The sequence below is a fragment of the Centropristis striata genome, chromosome 4 (assembly GCF_030273125.1).
Source record: "Centropristis striata isolate RG_2023a ecotype Rhode Island chromosome 4, C.striata_1.0, whole genome shotgun sequence".
Classification (NCBI taxonomy): domain Eukaryota; kingdom Metazoa; phylum Chordata; class Actinopteri; order Perciformes; family Serranidae; genus Centropristis; species Centropristis striata.
The window spans coordinates 9,141,983-9,154,495 of NC_081520.1; the positions used below are offsets into that span (position 1 = coordinate 9,141,983).

The 12,513-nt window shown below is 41.5% G+C and overlaps 1 protein-coding gene across 1 annotated transcript; it reads right to left on the reverse strand.

Annotated features, from left to right (window-relative positions):
* Positions 1-313: 313 nt before the first annotated feature.
* On the reverse strand, positions 314-12,309 carry LOC131969911 (extracellular calcium-sensing receptor-like). Its single transcript, XM_059331138.1, has 8 exons — positions 12,050-12,309; positions 11,556-11,850; positions 11,176-11,465; positions 10,599-10,894; positions 9,750-9,949; positions 2,058-2,279; positions 1,314-1,437; positions 314-1,218 (listed from the first exon to the last, which is right to left on the reverse strand). Exons 1-8 carry the CDS (start codon positions 12,307-12,309, stop codon positions 314-316), a joined length of 2,592 nt encoding a protein of 863 aa, XP_059187121.1.
* Positions 12,310-12,513: the final 204 nt, after the last annotated feature.

Consider the following 12,513-nt stretch of genomic DNA (forward strand, 5'->3'; position numbering starts at 1 on the left):
TTAAGCATTATACTGTATGCTATGGGAAAGTTTGTCACATTTTATGTTGCTGTCCAATCAGTGTTGATGGTAAATGTAGTTCACTAAAGCAGAACAATCTTCAGTGTCCAATTTACTGAGTAAGCTGAGTTCTCCTACTCACAGAGACAGCAATAACAAGAGGATCACATTCTCCAGTATGGCAATTCAGCTTATCTGTAAATGTAACAGGCACTGGAAGAATGTATCGCTTCAGTCATTTACTATCAAAACTGTTTGGAAAGTGATCTCAAAGCTTGCAAAGTCTCTTTTAACCTTTTCCCAACCTCATTTCTCAGGATTGATTTTTGTTCATTAAATGCTTCTTGGTGTTCTTCTCTGGCTTAAATAATATGATGAAACACTTTGGAGCAAATATACACAATATTAGTCCAAAACTGGAGGCCAGAATGGCAAATATCTCCACAGCCACAGTGAATTTCCCAGGAGAGCTGACATATGCAGGGATAAAGGTGATCCACACTGCACAGAATATCAGCATGCTGAAGGTGATCAGCTTGGCTTCATTAAAATTATCAGGTAGTTTCCGAGCCAGGACAGCTAACACAAAGCAAAAGACAGCCAGCAGGCCGATGTACCCGAGCACAGCCCAGAACCCAACAGCTGAGCCTAATGCACACTCCAGGATGATCCTCTCCTTGTATGTTGTGAGGTTTTTCATTGGAAATGGAGGACTAAGAACCAACCAAATAGTACATATTATAACTTGAATGAATGTTAAAGACACTACAGTCATTCTTTGCTGTGGAGGACCAAACCATTTCATCACATTGCTTCCTGGGAGTGTAGCTCTGAAGGCCATTAACACCACTATTGTTTTTCCAAGAACACAAGACATACAGAGGACAAAGGTGATCCCAAATGCTGTGTGGCGCAGCATGCAGGACCACTCAGAGGGCGCTCCAATGAAAGTTAATGAACATAAGAAACACAGAGTCAGAGAGTAGAGCAGCAGGAAGCTCAGCTCAGAGTTGTTGGCCCTGACAATCGGGGATGTCCTGTGACGATAGAACACAGCCGCTGTTATAATGGCAAGACAGGCACCACCAACTGAGAATGCAGCCAGGATGATTCCTAGGACCTCGTTGAAGGAAAGAAACTCTACAGGCTTGGGGAGACACGTGTCCCTCTCTGCATTAGGCCAGAACTCCTTGAGGCATGGGAAGCAATCAGGGGAATCTGAAAAAATTAAGCAAAGAGGCCTTTTAGGAGACATATTGTAAACTACTGTATATGTTGTACAGTCAACATGCATTTGGAGAAAATAGAAATACCTGTAGCATTGCTAATCTCTCCCTCAGGACATGATAAACAATCATAACAGCAGATGGGTTTTCCTTTCTGCAGCACTTTACGAGTTCCTGGAGGACAGCTGTCAGAGCACACTGACACAGGTACCTGGCACAAAGATAAAAACAAAATATCACATATTCAAATGTGCTACAAAGCTCTGATGTTTAAAAGCTAAAGTTGGTAAAAATGGCAGAATTTGAGGTAGAGTGAAAGCTTCTCTTGCAGCTCTCCCCTCCCCAACAAAGTCAACAAACAGAATCTTGGATAAGTGCTTTCCAGTTTGACCACAGTTCACGAGCAGCCATTGACATCATTGACAGCTGCGTTCAAGTCCATTCGGCTCTGATTAGTAGTTTTCTTTCAGGTGAGGTGGATTCTCAAAAATGAAGTTCAGTGTAACCTCTTACCCACTCATCATGTTTCTTCAAAAGCAGCTGATCATGGGTGTGCAATCTTTAAGTTAAACCAGCCCGATTTTGCTAAAATCTCCAACAATCCAGTCAAAAATTATAGTTTTTTCTATCATTATCCCTGTACTGCAACTCATCAAGAGAACAATTTCAGATAGGATGAAGGCGTGGTTTTATTCAAAATTGCTGTAACTTTGGAATTCATCTTTTGACAGTGAGTATAGGCAGGAGGAACAGGGACCAAAACTTCACACCATGTAAGACTGTCAAATTGTAAACTTAAATGTGATAAACTAGAGCTTTTGGATTGCTTACTTGTGTGCTGCCTTCCACCCAGGTGAGGTTCCTGTTGATACGGAACTCTCTGCCCAACGGCAGTGATGCATCGTAGTGTCCGACTGTCACCAACTCAATGTTGCCACTCTCATTTTTTTGCCAGTTCACCAGCTCATATTTGGCCACAGGATCCCCGTTGGCATCAAATGACACATCATAACCATTTTGTGAAAAATTGACTTTTTTCAACTGCATGAGAACCTGTGAGGATAAATTAAACTCATAGAAAATAAACAATACTTAAAACGAGAAAATTTTAGCCGCAATGTTGACAATGTGCTGGAATTGTACAATGCAGCCACTTCCTAAGCTATTTCGTAATTATTTTGAAAAAAAAACAAAAACTAGGTCAATCCAAAGATTCATGTTTTTATACAGATACCATTGTGGGCTTTAATTCTGAAGGCCTGGCTCATCCTGACTTTTCTGGTTGCTATGGAGTTTAGGGCAGCATTAGAAAGTGGAGAGGGGAGGGGCACTCAAAACAGTTGAGAAACATAATTTAATGGCGATCACACCTCTCAAATTACTCTTGTTTTTTCTAAAGTTGTGAGTCCTAATAACGAAATATTATTATCATCAAAAAGAAATGTCTATCTTTTTTTCTTCAAGAAATTTCTGGTTTCAGTTAACATTAGTCTCTATGGAACATTTGGTTGGAATTGCTGTCACTTTCAGGCTCAGTGAGCCAAATCTGTAAGTCTGATTGATTCAGAGTAGGACTTCTGTCAAAAGGACAAAATTCTCTAATAAAATAAATAAAATAATAAATTAAATAAAATGATTCATGAAAAGTGAAAGTTGTGGGAACAAGCACAGGATTTTCAGAGAAAAATGCCAAAAAACATGTCCCATCCTCTCCCCACTCTAACTGTGATGTCATCAACTCTAGCTCTGAACATTCCACCGAATACACACCCATTATAAACTCTAAATTGCTCTGAAAAAAGCATCAAACGCAATGTAAATGACCTTTAATATGATTACAACATCACTTCATTTGTTGCTTTTTATGTTTGTTTTTTTAGTTTCTGAACATTAGTTAAGGTCAGGTTATTATCTCATATATATTAAGCAGACGTTATATTCTGTGCTTTTATTTTGAAAGCGTCTTGACGCGACCTAATAAACATCCGGTGCTTCAGATTTTACCGACAGTGGGAAAAGTGTGTCTGCAAGACTAAGATGCATGTCTTCAATGCTAAATGTGCCAAAGTTAAATGAAACGCACTAGCATCTGGCTAATAAGGGGCACAAGGTTTGTTTTAGTTACTTTAATGATATATTATGTCCGGCTCGAGTTTGGTTGCCGTTGATAGTTGTATGTATGAAACGTGTTGTTGTTAGCGGTAGATACTATTAGCATCGGCCGAGCTGCCGTGTCTGTTTGTATTGAAGTTAGAAAGAGCTAGGCTAACTCGTTGATTGCTTTATTAATGTTACAGGACGTATTTTGTCTGTTTTATGTAAAGTCTGCTAAGGCTAAAAACTGTTTATTGCGTTAAAAGGAAATGGTTACAAATACTTATTTAATGCTAATACAGCACTCCGTTGGAGATTGTCTTTTGATTCAAACAGATAAAAAGGGAGTTAATTTACATGATTGTTTATGTGATTAAAGCAGTCATAAATATTTTCTGTCTTCATAGCTCTTACGGTGTGTTCATACTGTGTTTGTAAAGTCTTCAGCTCTCATCCAGCAGTCCACTGATATCACAACGACAGCATCACCTGCAAGGACAGATGTGAATTACCGGCTCAAGCAGTCCAAGATAGCATAGCTCTGAACAGGCTCCCAATGCCAGAACCATCTTTATTCACTGGTGATCTAATCCAGTTTATTGAATGGAAGGCTTCCTTCACATCACTCATAGATAAAAAGAACATTGCTTCAGCTGACAAATTGCACTATTTGAAAAAATATGTAGCAGGTCCAGCTCGAAAGACACTTGATGGCATATTTTATAGAAATGACGATGAAGCCTATAATGATGCATGGAACCGTCTCAATCAAAGGTATGGTCAGCTGTTTGTTATACAAAGAGCATTCAGGGAAAAACTAGCAAACTGGCCAAAGATTCACCCAAGAGATGCTGAGGGACTCAGAGCATTTGCTGATTTCTTACACTCATGTCTGGAAGCAATGCCTTATGTTAAAGGTCTGAACATTTTGAACGATTGTGAAGAGAACCACAAACTGGTTCAGAAGTTACCTGACTGGACAGCTTCACAGTGTAACCGTAAAGTCACTCAAGTCATGAGAGATGATCAGGAATTTCCCACCTTCTACAAGTTCGTCTTCTTCGTCGTAACAGAAGCAGAGATTGCAAGTAATCCTATTGCTTCATTCCACGCTCTTCACTCATCAGAAACTAACTCATCACGTCATCTGAAAGAAAGGAAGTGTAAATCCAGTGTTTATCATACACAAGCAGTTACAGAGACTGAAACTCAAGTTAAACTCACAGTTAAGAACAGGTTTAAAGCAACCATGTATGTTTTATCAAGACAGTAGGCATCATCACTGTCCTGAGTTCAAAAGAAAGGCTCTGGAGGAACGACGGAAATATGTGAAAGAAAAGAAACTCTGCTATGGCTGCCTGAGGACAGGCCATAATGCAAAAGACTGCCGCAATAGGCATTCATGTGATAACTGTAAAAGAAGACATCCTACACTTATTCATGATGACAACTACACTAAAGCCAAACCCACGTCAGTCTCAAATCAAGGCACCACAGAGGAAACAGCAACCACATTGTCTCTTAGTGTGACAACTAAGGAGCCATCCACCAACACTTCAATGATTGTGCCAGTATGGGTTTCCTCCGTTAGCAATCCAGGTATGGAAAGACTTGTCTATGCGCTGCTTGATACCCAAAGTGATACAGTCTTCATTGACCAAGAAGTTAGCAACAGTTTACAAGCTAAGACACATCCTGTAAAGCTGAAGTTAACAACAATGACAGGAAAGGATGCATTAATGCAAAGTCAAAGAGTGTCAGATCTGAGAGTGAGAGGCTACAGATCTCCCTCCTGCTTACAGCAAGGACTGTATACCAGTGAATCGAACACACATTCCTACCTGTGACACGGCACGGCACTGGAATCATCTCATCAAAATAGCAGATGAAATCCCACCACAGCTGGAGTGTGAAGTCGGTCTGCTGATCGGCTACAATTGCTCAAGGGCACTGGCACCACGGAAGGTAATCCTTGGAGGAGATAGTGAACGATATGCAGTTCAAACGGACCTGGGGTGGAGTATTGTAGGCCGTTCATCGAGCATCACCAAGCATCACCAGTATGTGCCACAGAGTTTCTGTCACAGAGCTTCCTCCAGTGACTCCAGCAGAGGCAATAAGGGTTCTCGAGTCCGACTTTAAAGATGCTAACAAGGACGGAAAGACAGTGTCTCAAGATGACATCTGCTTCCTGGACGTGTTAAAGGAAGGAATCAGGAGAAACATTCATGGACATTATGAGATGCCACTCCCCTTTAAAGAGAGACCCTATCTCCCTGACAATAAGCAACTAGCCATTGTACGGCTCAGTCACCTTAAAAGAAGGCTGGTGAAGGATGACAAGTACAGGGAACACTACGTGAAGTTTATTGAGGAAATCATCAGAAAGGGTGAGGCAGAGGAAGTTCACGATCATGGGAAGGAAGGAGAGAAATGGTATATTCCCCACCACGGAGTCTACCACTCCAAAAAACCTGACAAACTCCGTGTGGTTTTTGATTGCTCTGCCAAGTACAGGGGAACAAGCCTGAATGACCATCTTCTGTCAGACCCAGACCTGCTGAATAAGCTGAATGGCGTGCTTCTCAGATTCAGACAGCACCATGTTGCATTGATGTGCGACATAGAAAAGATGTTTCATCAGTTCTACGTGTATGAAGCTGACAGAGACTATCTACGTTTCCTCTGGTGGAAAGACGGTATCTTTAATGCAGAGCCACAGGAATTTCAAATGAAAGTGCATTTCTTTGGTGCTGCATCAACGCCAGGATGCACTAACTACGGACTGAAACAGCTCACTAAGACAATGAGAGTCAATTTCCCCTTGGCTCACAGTTCATCATGAAAGACTTTTATGATGACGACGGTGTCACTAGCGTAGAAAAAGTGGATGGCGCTATTCAACTTGCACAGGAAGCACAAAAGCTCTGTGCTATGGTTGGACTGACTGCGCAAGTTTATGTGTAATAGCAGATCTGTGCTGGAGAGCATACCTCCATCTGAGTGTGCTGCTGAAGTGAAGGCTCTGGACCTGGTCTTCAAGGATGTGACTTTAGAGAGAGACTTGGGAATCCACTGAATCAGACACCTTCAGATTTCGTGTCTGCCTAAAAGTGGCAGGTTTGTTGCCCCTTTCCTGCTCACCGGAAAAAGGGTGCTTCAGGAAATGTGTGGGCATGGCACAGGCTGGGATGATCCCCTTCCTGGTGAACTGCAACCAGTTTGGGAGCGCTGGAAGAATGATCTTGCAAATTTGGAGAAAATCACCATACCACGCTGCTATGTGCCTCCTGGTTTCGGACAAGTGGTGAGAAAGGAGTTTCACCATTTCTCTGACGCAAGCACATGTGGTTATGGCCAGTGTTCATATTTGAGACAGGTGAACGAAGCTGTAAGTGTTCATTGTGCTCTGGTTATGGGAAAGTCCCGAGTTGCTCCAATCAAGGTCACGACAATCCCTCGGCTAGAACTGGCAGCCACAGCGAGCAACACTTTGAAGGAGGAGCTTTGTTTAACAGATGTTGTTGAATATTTCTGGACTGATTCGAAAGTGGTCTTGGGATATATCAACAATGAAGCACGTTGTTTTCACACCTTCGCGTCAAATCGGATACAGAAAATACATCTCAGCTCCTCTCCTCAGCAATGGAGATATGTCTCAACCACTGATAACCCGGCAGACCTCGCATCTAGGGGTTCAAGCGCAAGTGAAATGCTCACATCAAGCTGGTTCACAGGACCTCAGTTCTTATGGGAGAAAGAGATACCTCCAGCTACAGATGTCAGCACAGAAATGCAGATTGGAGATCAAAAGAATTGAAGTCAAAAGGATTCAGACTCTAAACACACAGACAAAGGAACAGTTGAGTCTTTCAGACCGCTTGTCAAAATTCTCTTCATGGTCAAAGGCAATCCAAGCTGTAGCTCGTCTCATTCGTCGTGTCAGGAATGATAAGTCAACAGACCACAGCACTGTAAAAGAACGAGAAGATGCATGCTGCATCATCATAAGAGACTTACAGAGACAAGCATATCCAGAAAAGATAAAGTTGCTCAGTAAGGTAACTCAACTTCCCTCTCAGAGTAAACTGTTTCGGATGGATGCTTTCCTTGATCAAGATGGACTCCTTAAGGTGGAAGGAGGAAGACTGAAAAATGCATCACTCCCTACCTCACTGAAGCATCCAATCATTATACCAAGGAATCATCACATCACCAAGGCAATAATTGCTCACTGTCACGAGAAAGTCCAACATCAGGGAAAAGGCTTGACTAGTAATGAGATCAGATCAGATGGATTCTGGATTCCAGGAATCAACAGAGCTGTGGCAACGCATCTACATCAATGTGTTACATGATGGAAACTCAGAAGGTTCACAGAGGAACAGCAAATGGCAGATTTGCCATCTGAGCGTGTGGATCCATCACCACCTTTCACCTGTTGTGGAATGGACTGTTTTGGTCCGTTTCTAACCAAACAAGGACGCAAGATACAAAAGAGATATGGTCTGCTTTTCACCTGCCTTTGCTGTCGAGCTATCCACATTGAAATGTTAGACGACATGTCAACAGATGCCTTCATAAATGGACTTTGTTGTTTCATTGCTATAAGAGGAGCAGTGCGTGACATAAAATGTGACCAAGGAACAAATTTTGTTGGAGCTAAAAACGAACTGAATAAAGCTCTCAAGCAAGTGGATGCTAATCGTCTGACTACATTTTTGGCTGAGAAACAATGTGACTTCAGCATGAACGCTCCGCATGCAAGCCATGCTGGAGGCATATGGGAGAGACAGATCCGAACGGTGAGGAATGTTCTTCGTTCCACTCTTTCACCCTCATCAGGCAGGCTAGCAGATGCCTCCCTACGGACATTCTTTTATGAGGTAGCAGCTATTGTGAACAGTTGTCCACTCACAGTTGACAACTTAAATGATCCTGATAGTCCAGAGCCACTAACGCCTAATCACCTACTCACCATGAAAACCACAGCAGCCTTACCACCTCCTGGCAGATTCATCATAGAGGATATGTATGCTCGTAAGAGGTGGCGTCGTGTTCAGTATCTGGCGGAGCAGTTCTGGGGCCGTGTCTGTCTCTATTGAAGTTAGAAAGAGCTAGGCTAACTCATTGATTGTTTTATTAATGTAACAGGACGTATTTTGTCTGTTTTATGTAAAGTCTGCTAAGGCTAAAAACTGTTTATTGCATTAAAAGGAAATGGTTACAAATACTTATTTAATGCTAATACAGCACTCCATTGGAGATTGTCTTTTGATTTAAACAGATAAAAAGGGAGTTAATTTACATGATTGTTTATGTGATTAAAGCAGTCATAAATATTTCCATTTAAGTAAAAGGAAATAATAATAAGATAACTGTATTTTATTTTCTGTCTTCATAGCTCTTACGGTGTGTTCATACTGTGTTTGTAATTGAATATGGTCCACGGAATAAAACCATGTGAACCATCAGTTTGAGAGTTTGACCATCATTTAGCCGGGGACGCTACACGTAAAATGCAATTTCATGAAGCCTGCAAGCAATCAAACTGGCCATTTGGCACAACTCCTATGTCTTGTGAATTGTTTAAACTTCCATAAAATGTTTTACTTTAAAGTATAGCGAATTGGCATAGCCCCAATGTGAGGTGAACGAGCGATTGTAGGAAACCCATTTTGCATAAACTTAATAATTTGTGTTGTTTCTAAGAACATGTGATTCCATATATACTGTACGTATTTGCCTGTTTTGGACATCATTTCTGTTCTGTTTTGTAGAGTCAGGTTTTATTTTGAAGGACATTATTTTCTTCGTTCTTCCTGTTTTGTTGCTACAGAATGAATGAGCTAGTGGTAGAAACTGTAAAAGTTAAAGATGGTAAAAGGAAAATAAGGAAATAAAAAAGAAACGGCAACAAAGTGTATGTTTTAGCAACCCCCGTGGAAGCAAGGTTGGTGTGTGTTATGTGCTTATGGTGATATTTAATTAATAATTGATGACTTATGTCTGAAAATTATACTAACTTTTGCCCGCCTGTAGGTTGCTTGGTGATGTGGAAAATGAAACGTGATTGTTTTGTTTTCTCTGTTTATTAGTTCTCACATTGGTTAACGGAGCTGATTTTGCTGGAACAGAAATAAATAGCCTGTTAAAACCATCAGTCGAGTCTCTGACCATCTTTCGGGGGGTATGCTACGGTGATTTCATGCAACTTTTGGCCATTTTTGGTGTTGCGCAGCACCGAGTACTTCGACCGAAAGTGTGGCGGAAGATGAAGAATTATAAGAAATAAGTATGGAAGAGATGAAACAGTCTCATTAGACCTATGGTTCCGAATGGCACACCAAATGATAAGAATTTCATTAATTTGCATGGTATGGCTTTTAAAAGAACATTGGTGTGGTCACCTATCTGTTTTTCACTGACCTCTTTTGACTCTATCCTGGTGTATTTGTCACACTGAGTTGGAGAATTTGTTTCCTGACACACTGCATTATGAATGGCATGTGCTATTGCATAAACAGCCTTGGATACCATGTTAGTGATCCGGAGCTGAGATGTGTCAGTGTACAGAGTCTGGAGCGTCTGTATGTCTTCACTTCCATCACACAGACTCTTGTTCGTGACTGCACCTAAAAGATCACAGAGACAGAGGAAAGGGAAGTTTTTTCAACCCTAAAAATTACAACTTATCGCAGCAAGTCATATCCATAAAGCACTTTTGTAGATGTAAAACATGCATTTTTAATTTAAAGCACTCTTGAAGCAAAAAACACTGATTCGGGGACATAACAGACAGTGACAATATGTGCATATTAAAAAATTGTTCATGTCTAAACTATAAAAGTATGTAAAATTTACATACTGACTTGACCGGTCTTAACATGTTTAAAATATGCAAAAGATCTGAAACCACTGACAGTATAATAGTTTAATTACATCCAGACAAGCGTATATTCTGTAATCGATATGTGATATGAGTCCAATTTTTCATCTCTATTTAGCTTAATGACCTGGAGACTGTCTCTATATTGTGTGCTTGTGTTTGTGGCTTTAGTGTTGACATAAAACACTGTAGCAAAGTTTAAACCTTCATCAAGACAGCAGAATGTCAAAACCTGACCTGAGCGATCATCATTTTAAGTGAGATTATCAGAGATGCCTCCTCATGAGTAAATTCAATAACAACAGACTTCATGCTAATTCTGGGATTTGGTCGTAAACTAACTGCTGATTGAAACACAAGGACTCAAACATAAGATTCAACTCTCTCACTTTTTCTCAGCCTGCAGTTGAAAACATCCTCCCAGAACTCAGTGAGCAGTGGAGAGGCAGCCACTTTAGAGGGAGAGAGGTCCAGCAAGAAGTCTCTCAGACCTGGGATGACTGATTGCTCAATGCCAAATCCAATAGCTCCAGCACAGAAGCTGAACCTCAGCAGGTCTGGGTCTGTTACCCAGGCCTCACTGCCTATCCACTGGCGAGGTGGAGATGGCTCAAGAGAAAGCTCCTCTAGCAAAATCCTCAGATCTACAGGGGATGTAAATGCCACAACAACCATAGCTGTCGACCTGGAGAGAAATTATATCAGCACAAACATGAACTTAAGATCATAAACACAAACATACATGTGGGAGATGGCATAGAGAATTATAGTTTAGTATCTGGCCTCACTGACATGAAAAAGAATGTAGGTAACAAATATGACAGAAATAGGCGTGTAAAAGATGCACTTCTAATGTGTCTTAGATTACAAAATGTTCAATCTCAATTGTTTACAAATGTTATAGTTCTGTGTGCAGAATGTCAGTGTCAGCACAGAGAACAAAACTACAATCAGTGATGTAGAAACCTGCGGATAACGTCAGCTACTCTCTGGATCCTGCTACGTGGGTTGGTCCGATAGAAAGCTTCAGAGTATTCCACACAGATCCCCTCTCTGCGTGCTGCAGCCAGGAAAGACGCCATGCCATTATTGCCATAATCTAAATCCGACCGGACAGCACCTATCCAAGTCCAGCCAAAGTGTTTAACCAGCTTGGCCAGTGCGTCAGCCTGGAACTGGTCACTTGGGATTGTTCTGAAGAAACTCGGGTACTGCTGCTTATCAGACAGGCATGCACAAGTGGCAAAGTGGCTTACCTAACGAAAAACAACAGTTTAATTATTTACGGGACAAAACAGTCAGCTCAAGTTTGAACAAGCAGATTGCCAGAAATTCAGAACATTTACTTGAGGGATGTTAAAAGGCCCGAGGACGCGCGACATGCCGATGGATGGCGTGGATGCACACTCACCAACAACTGCCATCACCATACCAGACTGTGAGCAGTTGTCGCCGGTGTAAAATACCGGGTCCAGGCCGTTTGAAAGCTGGAATGCCACATGCACTGCCACGGGCACCGAGGCGCACGTGTCATAGATCTGATAACCGAGTCTGATGCCCGGCAGCAGCTCCGTGCTGTTGTTAATCTCCTCGATGGCGAAGATCATTGCGCTTGAGAAGCGCAGTTCACGGGGGATAATGCTGTACAGAGAAACTCATGTCAACTCCATAAGCACATGCAAGAATTTACACAAATATATATAGTAGAACTGCAATTCATATCTACTGTAAGAGCACTGCATCTGTGAACCAAATTGTCAGCAAGTCAATAAAATTAACAACATTTCCATCCTCACACAGTCTAAAAGCCTCTTATCCCACATTTCTTCTTTTTACTAACCTCCCTTTGCACCTTAGTGGCTCAGGCATGTAGGTGTAGTTATTCTCCACTGTGTGCACGTTGTAATGTATAGAGAAAGCACCACCAATGACGTAGTCACCATCCACTGAGAAAGCAGGTAGACGAGTGGTACTCTGGAGCTTACATTTCAAAGATGCAGCCTCAGAGCTGACCCTAGCACTAGAAACATTCAAGGCAAGAGCTGAGTTCAGCTCACACAGAGACAGGATCAGGCTAATAGAGAGAGCAGTGATCTCCATCCCTCAACTGTCTGTGTGGGAATACTGCATGTGTGTTATCACTGGTTTATATAAACTTTTCAGACAAACCATCCCTCCTTCTACTGTACGTCAGCTGACTGTACATCAAAGATAATTCTTTCTATAGGCCATGCAATATTATCTGCATTAAGTGCCCGTGTGTCTTTTTTTTCCATCTCTCCTTACAAAGTTTTCAATGTAAAC